Source organism: Mytilus edulis, chromosome 10 (genome assembly GCF_963676685.1).
Source record: "Mytilus edulis chromosome 10, xbMytEdul2.2, whole genome shotgun sequence".
Taxonomy (NCBI): domain Eukaryota; kingdom Metazoa; phylum Mollusca; class Bivalvia; order Mytilida; family Mytilidae; genus Mytilus; species Mytilus edulis.
Genome location: NC_092353.1, coordinates 73174601 through 73199132, shown reverse-complemented (window position 1 = coordinate 73199132; position 24532 = coordinate 73174601). Strand labels below are relative to the sequence as shown.

At 32.4% G+C, this 24532-nt stretch overlaps 2 protein-coding genes across 4 annotated transcripts in view; both read right to left on the bottom strand.

Annotated features, from left to right (window-relative positions):
• Nucleotides 1-266: 266 nt before the first annotated feature.
• LOC139492959 (uncharacterized) lies at nt 267-1847 on the bottom strand. Its single transcript, XM_071281106.1, has one exon. The coding sequence runs from the start codon at nt 1845-1847 to the stop codon at nt 267-269; it is 1581 nt and encodes a 526-aa protein (XP_071137207.1).
• Nucleotides 1848-23188: 21341 nt separating this feature from the next.
• The window catches only part of LOC139491843 (protein PIF-like), a 28415-nt gene continuing 27071 nt past the window's right edge, over nt 23189-24532 (bottom strand). For all 3 annotated transcript variants that reach the window (XM_071279740.1, XM_071279741.1, XM_071279742.1), the window contains exon 13: nt 23189-23767. In XM_071279740.1, the coding sequence (XP_071135841.1) occupies nt 23588-23767 (180 nt within the window). In that variant the 3' untranslated portion in view covers nt 23189-23587. The remainder of the gene's footprint in view (nt 23768-24532) is intronic.

Genomic DNA, 24532 nt, shown 5'->3' with positions numbered 1-24532 from the left:
TGTTGTGGTAAGTCGTCTTGAAGAGCCTTCTGTACTGCCGGTTATGGCCTGACTCCATTTCTGAGTCACTGACCCCGGATAACTCTTGCAGTGTAGCTGGTCTTCTTAACGATCTTTTCTTTAGTACGTACTGTATTTGAAATGAAGATTTAGTTTTTGACTGCCGATTACGGCCTGACTCCATTTCTGAGTCACTGACCCGGATAACTCTTGCAGTGTATTTTAATTATTTATTTCTATGCCTGTTTTTTTTTATATATATATACTTATATAAATTTATGATAATCAATTTCTGTTAAATATTGTACCAAGCACGACCAGACATATTGTTGTTTGTCTTTAGGAGGATCTAGTAATATTTTGGTATTAACATTTTGTATTTGAACCTTGTCCAAGTTTGATTGCAAATTTTGTCTCGCTTGTGAATGATTAATACAGTTTACTAGTACGTGTTCTATATCCTCTTTAATGCCGCATGTATTGCATATAGGAGAGACATTGCGTATGTACTGGCCTAGTTGCCCAGGTAATAGAGTAGTGCCCAACCTAAGTCTAGTTATTGTTTTTGCATGAAATCGATTACCTTGATAAAAGTTGGGTTTTTTATTTACTGCAGTATTTATAGAACGACTCCATAGGGAGCATGTGTTATCCCATCTAGCTTGCCACTTTTTCTTATATAATGCTGTTGTTATTGCAATGAATTCATTTGCACTAAGACTCAAGTTAAGGTCAATCTTATCATTACTTAGTGCTAATTTAGCTAGTTTGTCAACCTGTTCATTACCTAGGATACCAACATGCGCTGGTATCCATTCTATGATTACTTCTATTTTGTTTTGTTTTAGACGACAAGCCAGTATTTGAATTGGTTCTAGGATATCGGGTCTACTTGATGCATTATTATTTATAGATTGGATTGCACTATATGAATCAGTTAGAATAACAACTTTTTGCCCTGGCTGTTGATTGGAGAATACCCACTTTAATGATTGATATATGGCCGTCATTTCTGTGGTGTAAACGGAAAGATTGTCTGACGTTCGTTTATAGCTTGCAATCAACTTTGATGGGATTAGAAAAGCATATCCAGTTTTACCCGAAGCTGGGTCTTTTGAGCCATCGGTGTAAATTTTTAAATGATTTTTATATGCATTGTCGATGTACTCTAACGCTTTAGTCTTAATGATATGCGGATTTTCTTTTTTACTGAGGCTGTTTTTTATGTTACTGGATGTTTTTGCTTGACCTATTATCCATGGAGGTGGATCTTGAATATTTTTAGTAACCAACTTTATTTTGTCTAGTTCGTTGTCTTTAAGTAGATTTTGGACTCTGAATCCGTAAGGTATGTTATGGTCATTCCATTTATGATTATAAATTTGATATTCAATACAGTCATCTACTAATTGATTGGCTGGATTTGATGGATTTTGTTTAGTACGAGCATAATATTTAAGAGAAAGGTGGTCCCTTCTTAATTGTAATGGCATTTCGCCAGATTCGGCTAGTATTGTTTCTAACGGGGTCGATTTATGGGCCCCTAGCACTATGCGAAGACCTTTAGCTTGTATTATATCTAATTTAGATTTTACCGTTATAGATGCTGAATTAAACGCTTGACATCCATAGTCAAGTACCGATCTAAGAAGAGATTTATATAGCATGAGAAGAGAATCAGTACCCATGCCATAATTGTTTGCTTGAACATACCTAAGAACGTTTAATATTGCTTTAGATCTTTCTTGTAAATAGTTTACGTGTTTATTCCATGTTAGCTTTCTATCAAATATGAGACCAAGAAATTTAACATGATTCTGGAATTTGATTGGTTGGTTATCTAGCATTAGGTTAACTGAATAAACATGACGATCTCCAAATATTACTCCTATCGTTTTGGTTTTAGATATTTTAAAACCCCATTTTTTAGACCATGCACTTATGTTATTAAGGGTTTCTTGCATTTTTTTTTGTTAAATGTTTTATATTTCCACCTCGGTACCACATAGCACTGTCGTCAGCAAATTGTGACATTACTGCGGGTTTTTTTGCCAGACCTACTAGATCATTAATCATGATGTTAAATAATGTGGGACTGATGACACTACCTTGCGGGATACCATTGTTAAGATCATATTCGTCTGAGGATTCTTGATTTACTTTAACTTGAATTTTTCTATCTTGCAGAAAGTCTTTTATGAAGTTAAATAATCTCCCATTTATACAGTAATCTTTGCACTTTTTTAATAGACCAAAACGCCATACTAAGTCAAATGCCTTTTCAATATCGAGTTTTATTGTTTACGAACTTTAGCTTTTTGAATGTCTGTCTCAAGTCGCAGTAAGTGGTCTAATGTGGAGCGACCTTCACGGAACCCACTTTGTGTTTCATTTATTATATTTTTCTCCGTTAGAAGATGTTTAAGTCTAACATTAACCATGCTTTCCATTAGTTTACAAAAATTTGATGTAAGAGAAATCGGTCTGTAGGATTTAGGGTCAGATTTATTTTTATTAGGTTTTAGTATAGGGATTACATTTGCATGTTTCCAGCTGTGGGGAAGTTGACCAGTTACCCACACTTTATTTATTAATTGTAACATAATATCGATCATACTTTCAGGCATATGCTTGAACATTTCATATGTTATATATATACGGTCATCACCGGGCGCAGTTGTCTTTTTGGTTTTAAGCACCTTATAAAGTTCGTTTTTGTTGAATGGTATATTAAATGTTGACCTATTATGTTGCTCATCATCATCCCTATTAATTGGATTTTCTATTTCGGTTTTTAATTTATGAGTTCTGAACTTGGGATTTAAGTTATTGTCACTGGATGCTTCTGCAAAAGTTCCGGCGAGCATGTTTGCTTTATCTACATTAGATACCGCTTGTTTGGTGTCATTAATAAGTGTGGGAAGGGTGGATGATTTTGCCCCTTTAAGACCTTTAACTGTGTTCCAAACTGTTTTTACGTTAGTTTGTATAGTTTAGTTTGTCGCAGAAATTTTGCCAGTAGTCAGTTTTTGCCTTATCTGTGACACGTTTAAACTCCTTGACTGCAGTTTTATATAATTCATGATTTTCTTCTGATTTTGATTTATCATATACTCTATGTTTATGACGCTTATTTTTTTTGGCATTTGTACAATCATCGTTCCACCAGGGACAGTTTTTTCTTGTATGTATAGTACCACTAGTTTTTGGGATTGTTTCATCTGCGATTTTAGTCACCACTTCACAAAGATTTTGATTAAAGATTTCAATATCGTCATGTTTTATATTATCTATATTTATTTCGTTACAAAGGGTAGTGAACCGGTGCCAGTCGGCTTTATCGTACACCCATCTTTGAGGAGTGCAGACTTTATTTTTAACCGGTTTTGCATTTAATACGGTGAGTACTAGGAAGTGATCAGAACCTAGTTGCTCATCTAAAACTGACCATTGACTGTCATTGGCTAACGATGCGGAGACTAATGTTAGATCTTTTTGTGTTCGGTTGCCTGTTACAGTTTGATATGTTCCTGTACCGTCATTTAAAATTATCATGTTATTTTGGTCTATGACCTTTTCAATTATGTTACCATTGCTATCTGTTGTGCTAGACCCCCACATCGAGGATCTACTATTAAAATCTCCAAGTAGCACTATATTATCTGATAAGTTATGCAAAACTTCTTGATATTCATCAAATTTAATATCTTGATTAGGGGGTCTATACACATTAACTATATTTATCTTATTATTTTGACAGTTTACAGTTACGCCTACTACTTCTATGTTATCAGTATTAAAATTAAGTTGTGAAAAATTAACTTGAATCGAAACATAAATTGCTACTCCTCCTCCTAGTACTGCAACCAGAGTTCATTTTTTAAAACTTTAATGGTCCGGAAGAACACACACCTAAATTATATATCGATGGAAAGAGGACAACGTGTACAATAAGAAAAGTTGGGTCGTAAAAATCCAGAGTGGTCACAATTTTGTGAAATTGAGGTCAAAGGTCAGACCTAAAAATATCAATATTTCAAACACAAGAACAAAAAGGAGAAATATTCTGATATTTATTCAATAGAATGCTACAAAAACGATTCAATCATAAGCATACTGCTATAAACGATGTTAAAACGACAAATTGACTAATTATATGAAGAGCTGCCATTACAAAATGGCGTTGATTTGGAACCTTCTAATTTTTTTTCCATTTAAGACATAGCAAAAGAAGAAGTGGCCTTGACCTTTTCACATCCATAAACTTTCATATTGTGTATAGTATTTCACTATAGTATATTACAGAATTATTTTCTAAAGTATAAAACACCAGTTTATCAAATTATTTCAATATTTTTTCTATCTTTGAAAAAAACAAAACTTAAGCGCTGAAACAGTGTTTTTAATTTTGCATCTTAAAGGTTGTGTATTTTGTGAAAATTAGTATCTAGTTATAGATAAATACATATTGTGTATTTGCAAAGTCTGGACAGAGCAGTAATAACACAAGATATACTATAGTCACCGAGGCGAATGCGAGGTTTTAAAAAATTTGAGTGTAAAAAAAAGTCAGTTTGGTGCATGAACATTTTTTTAGTAGGATAATCCTGGTAAAAAAGTTAACTCATTGATTTTTTAAGGGAAGGATGAAAAATTATACAATGCAATGCCAATTTTCTAATGTTGTAATTCAAATTCAGTCATGATCCTTATATAACTTTTAAAAGCGACACACAATAGCTCAAGTATTCATAGAATAGGGACATGAATCAATCTCTTAGTCATCTTATGCGGATTCAGTAGTCGTATTAGCATTACAAGACACTTCCATTTTTTATAAGAACAAGTTCGGCGCAGGACAGAGTTTGTTCAAATCAAATACAGTTTTTTTTAGTACAAATGCTATCTGGAGCGTAAATACCGTCATGATTTAGTCAAACTCGTCAGATATAGTCTTCCCTTTGCATAGGAAACACAAAAGAAATGTGAGTACAAAGTTTCGATCAATGTTCGTGACCCATATTCCCATATGCATATGCATGATGTATCTGCACTGCCAGTCCCAAATGTAAAGGGGCGAATGTTGCTACAGAAACGATTGATTTTGTAATAGCCATACATTTACGAATTTTTGTTATCTTTAGGGACAATATACGGTTCAGAAGCGCCTTTGTGTTATTTTTCATCGATTAACTATCAAATGAACTTTTGAGCCTAGGCTCTGTGTTGAAGACCGGACCGTGACCTATAATGGTTTACTTTTATAAATTGTGACTTGGATGGTGTGTTGTATCATTGGCACTCATACCACATCTTCCTATATCTATTAACAAGCTATGCGGGCATCATTTCCATAGAAATACCAAAACAAGGACATAGCTCATTAGACCACTGGTGGCAGGATGAAGTAATTGTTCTTCTTTTAATGTATCCTTGATATTTTCTGACACACCTTGGTGTAATTCTGAAAATCTTAATATAGACTTCAATTTTCCTGGAGAAGATATGGCATCCCCTAAATTGAGTTCAGAGCTAAACTCTATAATTCATATCCCTTGGCCCCACTATGTCTGAATTGTAAGGTGTCACAATATCTAGTTAGTTCTGGAGTTTGGCAGTTTGGAAAGCATCAGAGACAATCTTGGGTAAAATTGATCGGTATACATAGAGGATGTGCTACATGAGAAAGGCTTTTTCTTATGGAAAAACAAATCACATCACTAACAATCGTTATTGATGAACTGACAGCAAGTTCAAATTCTATTTTTTCAGTGACTTGGTTATGCATGGATAAATGATTACTCACATTAATAAGCACAACTTAAAAGACTGTTAACACGTTTAGAGGACTCAGTTTTGCGTAGTTTTCTTTTTTTTTTAAAGGTTTTTCTTTTACACAAAAACCCTGTTTTCATATCCAAACTACAAGGAAGAAACTGAGCGCGAGATCGTATAAAAGTGTCAGGTTGTGAGGTTACATGTCGATCAGTTTGATCACATATATGGATTTCTGTTGTTTCTAATTTAAAGTTCCCCAAGGGTGACTGGGGAAACGAAATATGGTCACTTGGTCTTCCCCCGACCGGCAGTAAAACGAAGTTGGGCGTCCGTTTGGCTGTACGGGATGTATCAAGTTCGCAGTCACGTCCGGTCAGAATGGGGACGTTAAATCCGCTGCCTCATGTAAAGGGAGTGTCACGTTCTTTGCACGTCAAAAAACTTTGCATCAACTCTTTAAGGGGTCCGTAGGTGGCATGTTGCAATGGAAAATTTCTGTCCCAATCCAATATCCCATCATTTTCCAGTGGCAGTCTAAATTTTCCCGATCATCATCCCGAATGGCCTCTATTATGACAAAACCTTCCTATTGTTTTTATTGTTAGCTTGATCTCGTTCTGAACATGCATGAAATATTTGCCACTGGACTTTAAGCAACCAACAATCAATCAATCAATTTAATTTAAAGACGCACCAATTTTGCCTTCTGGTGCAAGTCTCATAACATCACTGATGATTCGCCCACGGAAAGCAGAATATCAAGAGAAGTTGGTTTTAGCAATACCTTGTCACACACCAAATCTCTGCGAAACTTCAATAGTACTTTTCCCCCGACCACTTGCATGCATATTAATTGCTCTGAGGTTAAACAATGACATACAATGTATTTTCACACATTGTCAACTATAGTCATTATCCGGAAAAACCTCGCTACATTGAAGACCTGTTGGTGACCCTCTGCTGTTGTTTTTTATTTGGTCGGGTTGTTGTCTCTTTGACACATTCCCCATTTCCATTCTCAATTTTATCTTATCCGAAGGATTTGGTTAACTTTTATATAAAGTCAAAATTTTATCAACAAAAATATAACTTATTTACAGAAAATACACGAAAGAACTACTATATATATTCAAATCACTCAAAAATAAATTAACTTCTCCTACAAAATCTACATAATCACATCGAAACTATCAAATTGATTGTGAATGAAAAAATAAATGGTGGAGCTGATTGACGGATAGGAAATTTCCGTAATTAAAAAAGGTACAAATGATGTTTTTATTTTTGAGTTTTTGACAAAATTGTTTGGAATTTGCCCAACAAAATTTGCATGCAGTATCGCAATAATATGTTGTGTCCTCTCAAATGTCAAATACTGTTTTTGAATCATATGTTTTCTCGTTTCAAAGAAAAACGCGTTAAATTTCTATCTAAAAAACAGCCAACTTTAAGTTTGAAAGTTTTACTTGGAGATGGTATAATATTTATGTCGTCATCATTCCGATGATCCTTGATGATATGTGCATAGAAAATATTTACGAAAATAGCGGGAAATTTAACCAAAAAAAATATTTTTGGACTTTAAGGTAACTACCCAAAACCGTAAATTTTACGACCCGACGGAAATTAAAATATAGATATTATTCTATCATTTAAAACAATTTGCAGCCGTGTGTTATTCCGGACCATTAAACTCGTTAACTAAGCGTATTTTTCGATGTCAGTTGCAGTACTATCCTATTTGAGGTTTCTTTTTATTTTTACCTTTAGGTTGAATCGGTATCTTTCTATTTCGAATGATTGGTGGGTGGTAGCCTTGTAGTTTTATGTACCTATTATCTTTAAAACGAGTTTCTTGTATACAAATAATTTCTGGGTTATTATGTGTGTCTAAGTAATGTTTGAGGGAATTAGCGTTCGCATAAAGTGATCGCGCATTCCACTGTAAAATGTGTAGCCCCATTACGGTTAATTAGTTATTTAAATTAATTGTTGTTTATATTATCTTATATGACGTCAACTGTTATTTCTTTACTAAATTGCTCTCTGACAAAATTTTGAAAGAGTCTCATGATGGGAACAGAGATATCCCCATGTTTGTCTGCTATATGCCGTATCTCTGTGATTAGGTTTTCCCAGTTTTTTAAATCACTTATGTCTTGACTTGATGGTTCAATTATAGTTTTGCGGATATCTGAAATATTTTTTCTATCTTTATTAGGAATACTGGGTGTTTGATCTTCTATTTGTGTATTCTCTGTTTCAATATTTAAATTTTTATCTACGCTTATTTCCGGATTATCTACCGGTGACATAGTGGCTTCATTATCGCTAATTACATCCGTGTCATTGTTAATTACTTTTGATTTAACACTGTCAGCGTATGATTTACCAGGTGTGACATTTGATGTGTTAATTATTTTAGGTATGGTTTCATCCCCTGACACTGGAGATTTAATTATTTTAGGTATGGTTTCACATTTTTGTTGTGCCTTTCGTCTGGCTTGGTCAAATGACATTTTATGACTATACATATTTTCCAACACCTGTTTTTGGAATATATATTTGGGGCATGATTTATCTATTGCCTGATGTTTACCACCACAGTTGTTACATTTTAAATTTTTACCATTACAGTTTTTTGTTTCATGTTTACCAGCACATTTAATGCACGTATTTATAGATTTTCTGCATTGTTTGGCATAATGTCCTAGACTTGCGCATTTAGTACAAAATTTAGGGTTAGGTTTATATGGCAGTAAATCATACTCTATGTTTTGTTCCTGATTGTTTAAGGGAATAGATTTAAGTATGGAATCTCTTTCCGATAGCGTTACTAATAGATAACCAGTTTTACCTAATTGTTTTACAATTTTTATATCTGCCCCTGTTTGCCTTAGCATATTTTCCTGCTTTTTAATATTTAGGATTTCAGTATCAACAGGTTTAGGTATAACTTTATAAACTCTATTTTTAGTAACCTTATTTTCGTTAATTTCCTTTGTAGCAGCTGCTTGAATAGTTATTTTCTGCTTATGGTCAGTATCAAATTTAGACACTTTTATTTGGAAATTACCCAGTTTAGTCAAGCCAAGTAACTTTCTCCTTATGGTTTCAGATGGTGCGTAAACCAGCACACTGTTTTTAAGTGGTTTTATTTCTACGGCTTGATCATTAACACCTCCTATCATGGTTGTTAGCAGATAATGGAGAGAGTTAAGAGTCAGTAGCAGGAACTTTTTAGCCCTTGATGTGATGATTAGTGTTTCACTAGGGGCAAACATTTTTTTGCCCTTATCATTGAGTGACACAGGGCTTTTGGTTTTATTGAGAAAGAACAAAGGAATTTAATGGATTATATATTCATTTTGTCTTTCCTTTACGATCGGTTTATAATTAGTAATCTGATTGCAAAAAAAATCTTTAAATGTTACTTAATTTTCAAAATGACTGAAATATATAAAATAATATCATGGTTTTATCAGTTAATGCTTAAAAAGATAACAGGTTATGTTTTTCAAAGAAAAACTAATAACTATGTTGATACCTACACGTTCAGGGGAAGTAACTCATTGCCGAATTCAGTTTTCATTGCGTTATCCTGGGTATAAGCAGATACACGTGTTTTATATGTCTGTGTTTGAATTATTCCATATAGTTCTATGATTGGTTGATAGATTGGAGATTTACGCCACTTTAAACACTATTGGCATTTTTTATTGACTACATCATACGTAATAGGTAAAACGGTTCAGATGAAAAAAAAAATTCTTTTCATACACAATCAATATCAACTTAGCTTAAAAATCAAATTATGTCACCGGAAGTATATGCCAATGCCTGGTTTTCACTAACATGATAAAGGAAAGCAATCATGAAGCATCCTGAGACTAACATGATTTTTTATCAATTTATCTTGTCTGTCATATATAAGCTTGTTATGCGGTATGGCGCTGCACATTGCCTGTTGATACCACTGTTTTGTGTTAAGTTTTTTGTTGTGATATCAATGCATGTGTTGAGATGAATTTCAAATATAAAGCGATATTATACATATCTTGTGGTATGATCGCCAATGAGAAAGAACAAAGGAATTTAATGGATTATATATTCCTTTTGTCTTTCCTTTACGATCGGTTTATAATTAGTAATCTGATTGCAAAAAAATCTTCAAATGTTACTAAATTTTCAAAATGACTGAAATATATAAAATAATATCATGGTTTTATCAGTTCAATGCTTAAAAAGATAACAGGTTATGTTTTTCAAAGAAAAACTAATAACTATGTTGATACCTACACGTTCAGGGGAAGTAACTCATTGCCGAATTCAGTTTTCATTGCGTTATCCTGGGTATAAGCAGATACACGTGTTTTATATGTCTGTGTTTGAATTATTCCATATAGTTCTATGATTGGTCGATAGATTGGAGATTTACGCCACTTTAAACACTATTGGCATTTTTTATTGACTACATCATACGTAATAGGTAAAACGGTTCAGATGAAAACAAAATTCTTTTCATACACAATCAATATCAACTTAGCTTAAAAATCAAATTATGTCACCGGAAGTATATGCCAATGCCTGGTTTTCACTAACATGATAAAGGAAAGGAATCACGAAGCATCCTGCGACTAACATGATTTTTTATAAATTTATCTTGTCTGTCAAATATAAGCTTGTTATGCGGTATGGCGCTGCACAATGCCTGTTGAGACCACTGTTTTGTGTTAAGTTTTTTGTTGTGATCTCAACGCATGTGTTGAGATGAATTTCAAATATAAAGCGACATTATACATATCTTGTGGTATGATCGCCAGTGAGAAAGAACAAAGGAATTTAATGGATCATATATTCATTTTGTCTTTCCTTTACGATCGGTTTATAATTAGTAATCTGATTGCAAACAAATCTTTAAATGTTACTTAATTTTCAAAATGACTATCATAAAATAATATCATGGTTTTATCAGTTAATGCTTAAAAAGATAACAGGTTATGTTTTTCAAAGAAAAACTAATAACTATGTTGATACCTACACGTTCAGGGGAAGTAACTCATTGCCGAATTCAGTTTTCATTGCGTTATCCTGGGTATAAGCAGATACACGTGTTTTATATGTCTGTGTTTGAATTATTCCATATAGTTCTATGATTGGTTGATAGATTGGAGATTTACGCCACTTTAAACACTATTGGCATTTTTTATTGACTACATCATACGTAATAGGTAAAACGGTTCAGATGAAAAAAAAAAATTCTTTTCATACACAATCAATATCAACTTAGCTTAAAAATCAAATTATGTCACCGGAAGTATATGCCAATGCCTGGTTTTCACTAACATGATAAAGGAAAGCAATCATGAAGCATCCTGCGACTAACATGATTTTTTATCAATTTATCTTGTCTGTCAAATATAAGCTTGTTATGCGGTATGGCGCTGCACAATGCCTGTTGAGACCACTGTTTTGTGTTAAGTTCTTTGTTGTGATCTCAATGCATGTGTTGAGATGAATTTCAAATATAAAGCGATATTATACATATCTTGTTGTATGATCGCCAATGAGAAAAAACAAAGGAATTTAATGGATTATATATTCATTTTGTCTTTCCTACACGATCGGTTTATAATTAGTAATCTAATTGCAAAAAAATCTTCAAATGATACTAAATTTTCAAAATGACTGAAATATTTAAAATAATATCATGGTTTTATCAGTCCAATGCTTAAAAATATAACAGGTTATGTTTTTCAAAGAAAAACTAATAACTATGTTGATACCTACACGTTCAGGGGAAGTAACTCATTGCCGAATTCAGTTTTCATTGCGTTATCCTGGGTATAAGCAGATACACGTGTTTTATATGTCTGTGTTTGAATTATTCCATATAGTTCTATGATTGGTCGATAGATTGAAGATTTACGCCACTTTAAACACTATTGGCATTTTTTATTGACTACATCATACGTAATAGGTAAAACGGTTCAGATGAAAACAAAATTCTTTTCATACACAATCAATATCAACTTAGCTTAAAAATCAAATTATGTCACCGGAAGTATATGCCAATGCCTGGTTTTCACTAACATGATAAAGGAAAGGAATCACGAAGCATCCTGCGACTAACATGATTTTTTATAAATTTATCTTGTCTGTCAAATATAAGCTTGTTATGCGGTATGGCGCTGCACAATGCCTGTTGAGACCACTGTTTTGTGTTAAGTTTTTTGTTGTGATCTCAACGCATGTGTTGAGATGAATTTCAAATATAAAGCGATATTATACATATCTTGTGGTTTGATCGCCAATGAGAAAACACAAAGGAATTTAATGGATCATATATTCATTTTGTCTTTCCTTTACGATCGGTTTATAATTAGTAATCTGATTGCAAAAAAATCTTTAAATGTTACTTAATTTTCAAAATGACTGAAATATATAAAATAATATCATGGTTTAATCAGTTAATGCTTAAAAAGATAACAGGTTATGTTTTTCAAAGAAAAACTAATAACTATGTTGATACCTACACGTTCAGGGGAAGTAACTCATTGCCGAATTCAGTTTTCATTGCGTTATCCTGGGTATAAGCAGATACACGTGTTTTATATGTCTGTGTTTGAATTATTCCATATAGTTCTATGATTGGTTGATAGATTGGAGATTTACGCCACTTTAAACACTATTGGCATTTTTTATTGACTACATCATACGTAATAGGTAAAACGGTTCAGATGAAGAAAAAAAATTCTTTTCATACACAATCAATATCAACTTAGCTTAAAAATCAAATTATGTCACCGGAAGTATATGCCAATGCCTGGTTTTCACTAACATGATAAAGGAAAGCAATCATGAAGCATCCTGCGACTAACATGATTTTTTATCAATTTATCTTGTCTGTCAAATATAAGCTTGTTATGCGGTATGGCGCTGCACAATGCCTGTTGAGACCACTGTTTTGTGTTAAGTTTTTTGTTGTGATCTCAATGCATGTGTTGAGATGAATTTCAAATATAAAGCGATATTATACATATCTTGTGGTATGATCGCCAATGAGAAAGAACAAAGGAATTTAATGGATTATATATTCCTTTTGTCTTTCCTTTACGATCGGTTTATAATTAGTAATCTGATTGCAAACAAATCTTCAAATGTTACTAAATTTTCAAAATGACTATCATAAAATAATATCATGGTTTTATCAGTTCAATGCTTAAAAAGATAACAGGTTATGTTTTTCAAAGAAAAACTAATAACTATGTTGATACCTACACGTTCAGGGGAAGTAACTCATTGCCGAATTCAGTTTTCATTGCGTTATCCTGGGTATAAGCAGATACACGTGTTTTATATGTCTGTGTTTGAACTATTCCATATAGTTCTATGATTGGTCGATAGATTGGAGATTTACGCCACTTTAAACACTATTGGCATTTTTTATTGACTACATCATACGTAATAGGTAAAACGGTTCAGATGAAAAAAAAATTCTTTTCATACACAATCAATATCAACTTAGCTTAAAAATCAAATTATGTCACCGGAAGTATATGCCAATGCCTGGTTTTCACTAACATGATAAAGGAAAGCAATCGTGAAGCATCCTGCGACTAACATGATTTTTTATAAATTTGTCTTGTCTGTCAAATATAAGCTTGTTAAGCGGTATGGCGCTGCACAATGCCTGTTGAGACCACTGTTTTGTGTTAAGTTTTTTGTTGTGATCTCAACGCATGTGTTGAGATGAATTTCAAATATAAAGCGATTTTATACATATCTTGTGGTATGATCGCCAATGAGAAAGAACAAAGAAATTTAATGGATTATATATCCATTTTGTCTTTCCTTTACGATCGGTTTATAATAAGTAATCTGATTGCAAAAAAATCTTCAAATGTTACTAAATTTTCAAAATGACTGAAATATATAAAATAATATCATGGTTTTATCAGTTCAATGCTTAAAAAGATAACAGGTTATGTTTTTCAAAGAAAAACTAATAACTATGTTGATACCTACACGTTCAGGGGAAGTAACTCATTGCCGAATTCAGTTTTCATTGCGTTATCCTGGGTATAAGCAGATACACGTGTTTTATATGTCTGTGTTTGAATTATTCCATATAGTTCTATGATTGGTCGATAGATTGGAGATTTACGCCACTTTAAACACTATTGGCATTTTTTATTGAATACATCATACGTAATAGGTAAAACGGTTCAGATGAAAAAAAAAATATATTTCTTTTCATACACAATCAATATCAACTTAGCTTAAAAATCAAAATTATGTCACAGGAAGTATATGCCAATGCCTGGTTTTCACTAACATGATAAAGGAAAGCAATCGTGAAGCATCCTGCGACTAACATGATTTTTTATAAATTTATCTTGTCTGTCAAATATAAGGTTGTTATGCGGTATGCTGCACAATGCCTGTTGAGACCACTGTTTTGTGTTAAGTTTTTTGTTGTAATCTCAACGCATGTGTTGAGATGAATATCAAATATAAAGCGATATTATACATATCTTGTTGTATGATCGCCAATGAGAAAAAACAAAGGAATTTAATGGATTATATATTCATTTTGTCTTTCCTACACGATCGGTTTATAATTAGTAATCTGATTGCAACAAAATCTTCAAATGTTACTAAAATTTCAAAATGACTGAAATATTTAAAATAATATCATGGTTTAATCAGTTCAATGCTTAAAAAGAAAACAGGTTATGTTTTCAAAAGAAAAACTTATAACTATGTTGATACCTACACGTTCAGGGAAGTAACTCATTGCCGCATTCAGTTTTCATTGCGTTATCCTGAGTATAAGCAGATACACGTGTTTTATATGTCTGTGTTTGAATTATTCCATATAGTTCTATGATTGGTTGATAGATTGGAGATTTACGCCACTTTAAACATTATTGGCATTTTTTATTGACTACATCATACGTAATAGGTTAAACGGTTCAGATGGGAAAAACAAATCTTTTTCATACACAATCAATATCAACTCAGCTTAAAAATCAAAATTATGTCACCGGAAGTATATGCCAATGCCTGGTTTTCACTAACATAATAAAGGAAATTAATCGTGGAGCATCCTGCGACTAACATGAGTTTTTATCAATTTATCTTGTCGGGCAAATATAAGCATGCTATGCGGTATGGCGCTGCAAAATGCCTTTCGAGACCACTGTTTTGCGTTAAGTTTTTTGTTGTGATCTCAACGCATGTTTTGAGATGAATTTCAAATATAAAGCGATATCATACATATCTTGTGGCAAGGAATGGTAAATGTCCTGATTTTATTACAGGAGATTCTTGTCAAATAAATAATTTTGATGCTGAAAATCTAATACCAAATTATTATGAAGTTGACACTGAAATTTCTAGAAACAATCAAGATAATGTAACAAATGTACAAGGCAAATCCTTATTAGAACTATGTATTGCCTCAAGGTTACGCATATTAAATGGCAGATTTATAGGGGACAGCCTAGGCTACTATACTTATATGTCAATAAATGGATACAGTGCTGTAGATTATGCATTAATAAGTGAAAGTCTCCTGTCCTCAGTGAAATACTTTAAAACTGATGATTTTACTTACTTGTCAGATCATGTACAGATTCAGTTTGTAATATAAAACAAATTTTTGACCTTAAAAATCATATAGAAAAAAACGGAAATATTTGAAAGATATAAATGGACTGAAAATTCACATAACTTGCTACTTAAAGCTCTTACGTCAGAGCATATAAAAAATGATATAATGAAGTTTGAATTAAATGAGTATCAGGAAAATCAAAAATGGGTTGATGGTGCAACTGAAAATTTAACTAACATTTTTGCAAATATCTCTGATATTACTTGTAAAATTACAAAAAGAATTAAAAGTAAGAGAAAAAAATATAGACAGGTATGGTCAGACAATTTTGTATATGAGACAAAAAAAAGAAATAAACAGGGTTGGAAATAAACTTAAAAAATGTCCAAATAATCAACTTAAACAGAAATTTCTGACACAGAATGAATGTGGTCTAAGAACTTAAACTTAAAAACATTATAATTTTAAATTGGACATTTACCTATTATGGTCCAATATATCCAAAATCTAAATACATGGTTAGATTCCTCGTATCAAAGAAACCCAAGAATTCAATTTTTGATAAAATCAAATAAAGTTCATGATTTTAGACCTCAATGTGGACCATTTTGATAACCGGACCCAAATATCAAAAATCTAAATAAATGTTTAGATTCAGCATAACAAAGAACCCCAATAATTCAATTTTTGTTGAAATCAAACAAAGTTTAATTTTGGACCACGATTTGGACCACCTTGAAAACTGGGCCCATAATCAAAAATCTTAGTACATGTTTAGATTCAGCATATCAAAGAACTCCAAGAATTTAATTTTTGTTAAAATCAAACTAAGGTTAATTTTGGACCCTTTGGACCTTAATGTAGACGAATTTAAAAATGGGACCAAAAAATAAGAATCTACATACCCAGTTAGATTCGGAATATCAAAGAACCCCAATTATTCAATTTTTGATGAAATCAAACAAAGTTTAATTTTGGAACCTTTGGACCCCTTATTCCTAAACTGTTGGGACCAAAACTCCCAAAATCAATCCCAACCTTCCTTTTATGGTCATAAACCTTGTCTTTAAATTTCATAGATTTCTATTTACTTATACTAAAGTTATGGTGCGAAAACCAAGAAAAATGCTTATTTGGGCCCTTTTTTGGCCCCTTATTCCTAAACTGTTAGGACCAAAACTTCCAAAATCAATCTCAATCAGTCATAAACCTTGTGTTTAAATTTCATACCAATATACGACCACAAAATTTGTTTGCGGTCGTATAAAAACATAAGTGAACTAAATTGTAAAAATATACAAGACTACGTAACAAAGGCCAGAAGTTCATGACTTGAGACATGCGCAAAATGCGGCGGGGTTAAACATGTTTTGTGAAATCTCAACCCTCCGCTTTACCTATAGCCAATGTAGAATAAAGAAATAAATGATCGCTTTACTTGTCACATTGATGATCCGTTTTATAATATGAAAATGCAAAGATGTGATATACATGTAGTTGCAAAAAATAAATATACTAAGATACCAAATGGCTTGAATAACAGTATTTATAGGTCATCTTACAACCTTCAACAAATTCTCTTTTTAATTTCTGTGCTTGTAATATAATGCTGTACGTAATAGTACCTTACTTCATTAAGGCCTCTTTAGAAAATTCTAGAAGTCCTTGATTAACAGTGAAGTCTAGACGTATTCCGTGGGATATTGAACTATTCTTCTAAACAGGAAATTACTAAATAGAAATAAGTGAATAGAAATAGAAATGGAATATGACTCCATTTCTCTGACATGTTCCATACCTCACTTCGTATATCGTTAACATGCTTCTTAACGAATAATTTAATTTACAAACATAAAAAACATTTTGATTTGATGTTAATTGTTGTGTTTCCAAGATTAGACAATAATGCTGGTATTTACGATACCACATTTGTCTGTTGTTTTTTTAAAAGTCTAGAGTCTATATACGTATATGTAATAATGAATATCATTTTTGTTCGGTAATTTGGTATACATGAGATCAACTAAAGGCACTTAAAACAATAATATAGGCAAAACATCATCGAAGTCGAGGAAACAATTAATTCTGATAAATTTACTATCATAATGACTCGACAATCCGTCTATTTTATATTCGTTAAAAAAAATAATAACACAGATTATGAATTTCAGTGTGGATTGTGATGTTACATTATTATTTCAGATAAGGGAGAAGGTTTTGTGCAATTGTTTGCACCTGTCCTCAGTCAGGAATCTGGTGTTCAGTAGTTGTCGTTTGTTGGTGCGGTTCATAAGTGTGTTTCTTGGTTTTTTTTTTTAATATAGATTAGACCGTCGGTTTTCCAGTTTAAATGGTTTTTCACTGTATTTCTTTGAGACCCTTTACACCTTGCTGTTCGGTGTGAGCCAAGGCTCCATGTTGAAGACAGTACCTTGATCTATAATGGTTTACTTTTATAAATTGTGACTTGAATGGAGAGTTGTCTCATTGGCACTCATACCACATCTTCATATCTCAAAAGGGTTTTGTACTCGATAAGTAACCGGAGAATCTAGCTTTGCACTCGTAAATATAAATTTTATATTTTCCTAAAATACGAATACTCAGTCTGTATTACAGTATGTATCAAGTTGACCCTTGGGGATACATAACATAAAACACGTTTGTTTTTCTTCTAAATAACGGAAACTTGCAGCTTTGATGTAAAAAGAGCGAATAAATTCAATTCTTCAATGACACTTGGAGTTGTGTGTCATCTTTAATTTTTATGGTCCAAACTCTTTTTTATAGGTTTCCTTTTATGGTTTGGCTTGTTTTTTTTTTATTAATCATACACGATGGTCGACATGACTCAGGTCCTTCATTTCTGAATGTTTGCCATTTTTCTCTATTCTTTATTTTTTGCCTTCTATTCTTTACATTTCAGTTTTTTAATATTAATCTCTATTCTCTACTCTTTTTTATTGGCATACCTTTTCTCAATTCTTTACATTGTTCATAATTTTTTTATTTTGAAGACACATACAAACCATCATAAAATAATTTAATTTTGAATGTAACGCGTCTTCTGATTGGCTGACGTTATTTTGTTATCAGCCCATAGACATAATTTAGTCATGTGACCATGACGTCATCAACGGTTTTTCATGGTTTTCTACGGTTTAAAATGGAATTTAGAATAAATTATAAGAAATGACTGTAATGTTTTTTCTGTCTATTCGAAATAACATAAAAAATGTGGTACACACTGTTAAATAACCAGCTACGCGCGTTATTCAGTGTGCACCAATTTTTTTATGTTATTTCTTCATAGACAGAAAAAATATTACAGTCATTCCTTAAATGCTTTTCTTCGCACATAGATGAAGCTTGTCTACGTAAAATATCCTAAAGTTTCTCGTGAAAAGGAACGAAACTCAGTAGAATTATATAACCTCCTTGGTAGAACTTTATCATCCGTAGTTATGCAATAATTGTTTTTTTAAATGAAGTTTTTGGTTTCTCATTGAAAAGCATGTACTTAGTGGCCTGCATCAAGTACTTGACTTAGTTCATCACACAAACAAAACTTGTCAGAATTGCTTCATTTCAAAATTGATGCGAACGAAAACAATCTTAAATCTTTTTACTCTGTTTATCGAGTATCTGTCCTTCACGTCAAAGACACACGGAAACGTGAGAAACATTTCTTTTATGCAATAAAAACAAAATTCAGTTTTATTCAATTTACTAACAATCTTTATTGAATCTATCTTGTCAATGCATATGCAATCATAACGTAAGAACCGGCAAATTTCTGACATTTTGAAATGGATTTCTAAACAGGACTAGAACCCTCTGTGTAAAGATTCGTGCTGGGATTATAGATTTTTTCAATTCTGATCAAATCTCCGATAGATTGAATTTCTTTAATAAATAATTTAAACTTTGCATGACCTCATCACGTTTTTGTAGAGTTTGTTTTGGATAACGCAAGCTGTTTTATCATTAAGTCTTGTTCAAAAATGATTTCTTTAGGTACGAATACCCACGCAATATTTTTCCTGATGTCAATTGGTCTTGTTCTTGGTAAACAAACAAACAATCATTCAGATATTATTTCGTAACCGGATTAGAACAAAAAACCTTCATTTCATGGAACTACAACTGTTGAAATTTGGCTGCAAATGGGAGTAATTGTGTTGTTCCACCACATCTTGTTTTTGTAAAATAAATAAATAAAAATATGAAAGTAATTGGAGGGTCAGAAATGGGAGGGGTCCTCACATTTCTCATTTAAAAAAAAAAAATTCTGCTCTTATTTATTTTTAAGATTATACTACATTCTATATATTTAAGTACTCAACTATTCTATATATTTAAGTACTCAACTATTCTCTATATTTAAGTACTCAACTATTCTCTATATTTAAGTACTCAACTATTCTCTATATTTAAGTACTCAACTATTCTCTATATTTAAGTATTCAAATATTCTCTATATTTATAAGTACTCAACTACTCTCTATATTTAAGTATTCAACTATTCTCTATATTTAAGTACTCAACTATTCTCTATATTTAAGTACTCAACTATTCTCTATATTTAAGTACTCAACTATTCTATATATTTAAGTACTCAACTATTCTCTATATTTAAGTACTCAACTATTCTATATATTTAAGTACTCAACTATTCTCTATATTTAAGTACTCAACTATTCTCTATATTTAAGTACTCAGCTATTCTCTATATTTAAGTACTCAACTATTCTCTGTTTAAGTACTCAACTATTCTCTATATTTAAGTACTCAACTATTCTCTATATTTAAGTACTCAACTATTCTATATATTTAAGTACTCAACTATTCTCTATATTTAAGTACCAAACTATTCTCTATTTTTAAGTACTCAACTATTCTCTTAATTTAAGTACTCAACTATTCTCTATATTTAAGTACTCAACTATTCTCTATATATTTATTTGCCTCTTTTTCTCTACTCTGTATGGTTTGCCCTTTATTCGACACTATTTGCCCATTATTCTCCATTCAGTAAAACGTGACATCGAGACCCTCATAATGTTAAATGCTTCATAAATATATTTATGTTGTTATTCCTTTGCTATTTATAACCCGGATGCCGATAAAGAAGCAGGAACAACTTGACATACCGAAACACGCGAGAACGTGATTATCTGTTAATGAAAAAGACGATGTGGTATGATTGCCAATGATACAACTCTCCACAAGAGACCAAATGACACAGAAATTAACATCTATAGGTAACCGTACAAGCTTCAATAATGAGTAAAGCCCATACCGCATAGTGCTATAAAAAGCCCCGAAATGACAATGTAAAACAATTCAAACGAGAAAACTAACGGCCTTATTTGTGTTCCAAAAATGAGCGAAAAACAAATATGTAACAAATAAACAAACGACAACCCCTGAATTACCGGCTCCTGAAATGGGACAGGCACATGCATACGGAATGTGGCGGGGTTAAACATGTTAGTGGAATCCCAACCCTCCCCTTACCTGGGACAGTGGTGTAACAGTACAATAATTAAAGCTTATAAAACCTTGTAAAATCCGAGTAAAAAATGATGAATCAATAAAATCACAGGAGCACGTAACTCTAATATAAACTACAGATGAAAGACTAGATGGTCTGGATCTTTAAAACGGTGACAAATTAACTCATCATAGATACATACGCTCGAATTAAAATACAAATACATGTACAATAATTAGATTTAAGAAGATGTGGTATGAGTGCCAATAAGACAATTAACTCTCCATCCAAGTCCAAATTTGTAAAAGTAAACCATTAAAGGTCAAAGTACGGTCTTCAACTCAGAGCATTGACTTACACTGAAAAGCAAACTGTCATGCCAGATGCATTTAGGGGAACCTGTATTGTATTAGAAGTAATGCCTCGTTCACACGGACATTTAATACGAATTGAATTCGAATCGAATGCGAATCGAATTCGCTAACTGCGTTCACACACTCTTCTTTTTTTTAATTCGAATTGATTCGAATTGGCTAATTCGAATTACCTAATTCGAATTAGAAATACGTTTTTCTTAATACGAATTAAAAGTTAACGTCGTGAGGACAGTAAAGCGAATTTGACGCGCATTGTAATTCAAATTAGAATTGACGTTACAAGGACGTAAAACGTTTCGAAAGCGAATTAAACTAATTCAAATTAGTTAATGCGAATCGAATTCGAATTACGTGTGAACTCAGCATTAGTTATATAGGTAACACTTGAAAGAAGAAAAACCAGCAAGCAATGACAAGATTATTTCTGGATATATCTGAATATGCGGTCCTGCACGCACATTTTGTGTACTTTTAGAATTTGTATGATACTCCCTGGTATATTTATTTGCATGACTCTCGATAAACAGACACTCCTCGATAAACAGACACTCCTTCCGAGATTTTTTATGTTTGAACTTATGGAGTCAAATTAATTTCTGTATTCTCGGTTATATTTATAAATCTGATCAATACAACGGAAGCACAACTTTCTGCCTACTGAAATTCAATTGTACGGACATTCAACTCAATAAAATGCGCAATTATCGAACCTCTCCAGCGGAACTATCTGAAAAATCATTATTATTACATTTTACAATTGACCTTTACCGAAATGGCAATAAATCGTGTTTAACGACAAAGAATGCACAAACAAAAAAGAAGTACAAATCTATCAAATTAAATAATGCATTTAAGTTTCTTGTACAAGCTTTTTGTTTTATGTATTTTTTTTTGGTTGAGTCTCTTTATCGGCAGTGATCTGTTTTTGTCGCTTTGCGAATTTTTAATTTTAGATTATGTTAACTAGTAAGGTCATGTTATTTAAAAAAAAATGCTTATGAGATTGGTTCAATGGGAGTATACAAATAAAAAAATAAGAAATAAGAAGAAAAAAAATAAACAGATTTGTGAACACTGTGACACATGAAGCAGGATTTGCTTACCCTTACGGTGTACCTGAAATCGCACACATTTTTTTTGTGGTGTTCTAGTTGCTCAGTTTTTGTAGTATTCTTTACTGCATTTTGTTTACTGTTATGTGTCTTCCGGATATAGGAAGATGTGGTGTGAGTGACAATGAGACAACCCTCCATCCAAAAAACAATTTAAAAAAAGTAAACCATTATAGGTCAATGTACGGCCTTCAACACGGAGCCTTGGCTCATACCGAACAAGCTATAAAGGGCCCCAAACTTACTAGTGTAAAACCATTCAAACGGGAAAACCAACGGTCTAATCAATATAAAAAAAAACGAGAAACGAGAAACACGTATAAATTACATAAACAAACGACAACTACTGTACATAAGATTCCTGACTTAGGACAGGTGGTTAGACAGGTGGGTTTTATGTTCTTGTCATAGCATTGTTAGTTTTCTTTTCGGCTTATGAGTTTTAATATCCGTTTGGTATCTTACATCTTTCTTATACATTTCAATTTAGAAATGAGGAAATGTGGTATGATTGCAAATGTAAATTACCATTCAACACGCAAGCTCTAATATTTAGAATAGTAAAAAACTAATTATAACCCAAACACATATATCTAGCATACTTGGATACAGTGAAAACCCAAACGTCGAAGAAAGGCTGACAACAAATGACCAAGAGAGAAAAACCAAATGAAACGATCGATAACAACAGTCCCCCCCCCAAAAAAAAAAAAATGGACGAACCTGGATACTTAGAAGGACACACAATTCCCACTGTTTGGACCTGATTTGATTTTATTTTGTATGTGAAATTTCAAATCATTGATATATTTAAAAACCTTTTATTTATAAGTGTACATCATGATATTAATGAATGATCGGATTTCTGAGGTATACGTTTAATCTAGATGTGGATATGTATCATATATGAATTTTTTATTCAGGCGTCAGTACCATATCGAAAATTTTCGTCCATAATAAACGACTATATTACAAGAAAATGCTTTTTCCGAATTTTGTCGAGCAACGCCGAAGTTTACCGAAGTGATGAACACAAATTGGTTTGTCGTCTTTGAAAACGTTTACGCATTCCCGGCGTTCTAGTTTTAGCAAAGGAGGTAATCGAAAATTAAATATGTCCACGACAACGACGTACCCATTGAAAAATGGTGTCTTCATTGGTACTTAGATCAATCATGGTACGGATTCCTTCAATAAATCTCTGCTATTCTCCCCACCAAGGTTCCACTGATTCTACAATTATTTCTTCATTGCTTTCGGAATTTTGTTTAACTATGTTTTCATTCATATAATCACAGCTATCATCAGACGAAGTTTTCTTTTTCGGTAATTCCATAGATTTAAAATCGTCTAATTCTTCTGGTTTGCAGAAATAGATGTAGACCTAAAATGAGAAAGATGAAATCATAAAGAGATCTACGAGAGAGTGATACTTGGTACTCATTTTTCTAATCTCGCAATTTTATTATTTTTCTCACTTTCCACTTTTCTCCCATTTTTTCTTAGATTCCATTTTCTTAAACACCCAAACCCATTATCCCACATCCCCAATTTACCCCTGTATCCTATACCTCCATTTTTACTCTCTATATCAATAAAGCGTGACTGTCACCCCAGACTACAACACAATTAAAGATGGATGCGATGTCTGCGGTTAATGGTTTGCTATGGTAATTGAATGTTTTGAATGTCGGTTAATTCGTTTTTTTGTGTGTGTCCAATTTGCTAGACCATATACATATACACATTTTATTCATATTGCAAGCGTGGGCTAAATGAATAGAATGAAATTATAGTCTTCTGTTAAGTGTTAAGAAGAACATGTTGAAACTGAAAACCAATTTCGCACTATTTTAACCGATTTCATATATACATTTTATTTTGAAACGTTTTCAAATAAGTAGGCTTAAACAAATTAACTTCTTTACACTTTGTGAACCACTTGACACTTATCTGCATATACATTATCTTGATCATCTGCATTTGAATTAACGAAACTGCTACTTCAAAAATAACAACTAAGCTCGATCAGGACGGATTTCAATTGTACGCGCTTATTTCGTCCACTCAAAACCGAACCTTTCGACAGTCGAACGAGTTTTCCCTACATGCTTGTAATGACGCATAACGTCTAATTCAAAAGCAGATA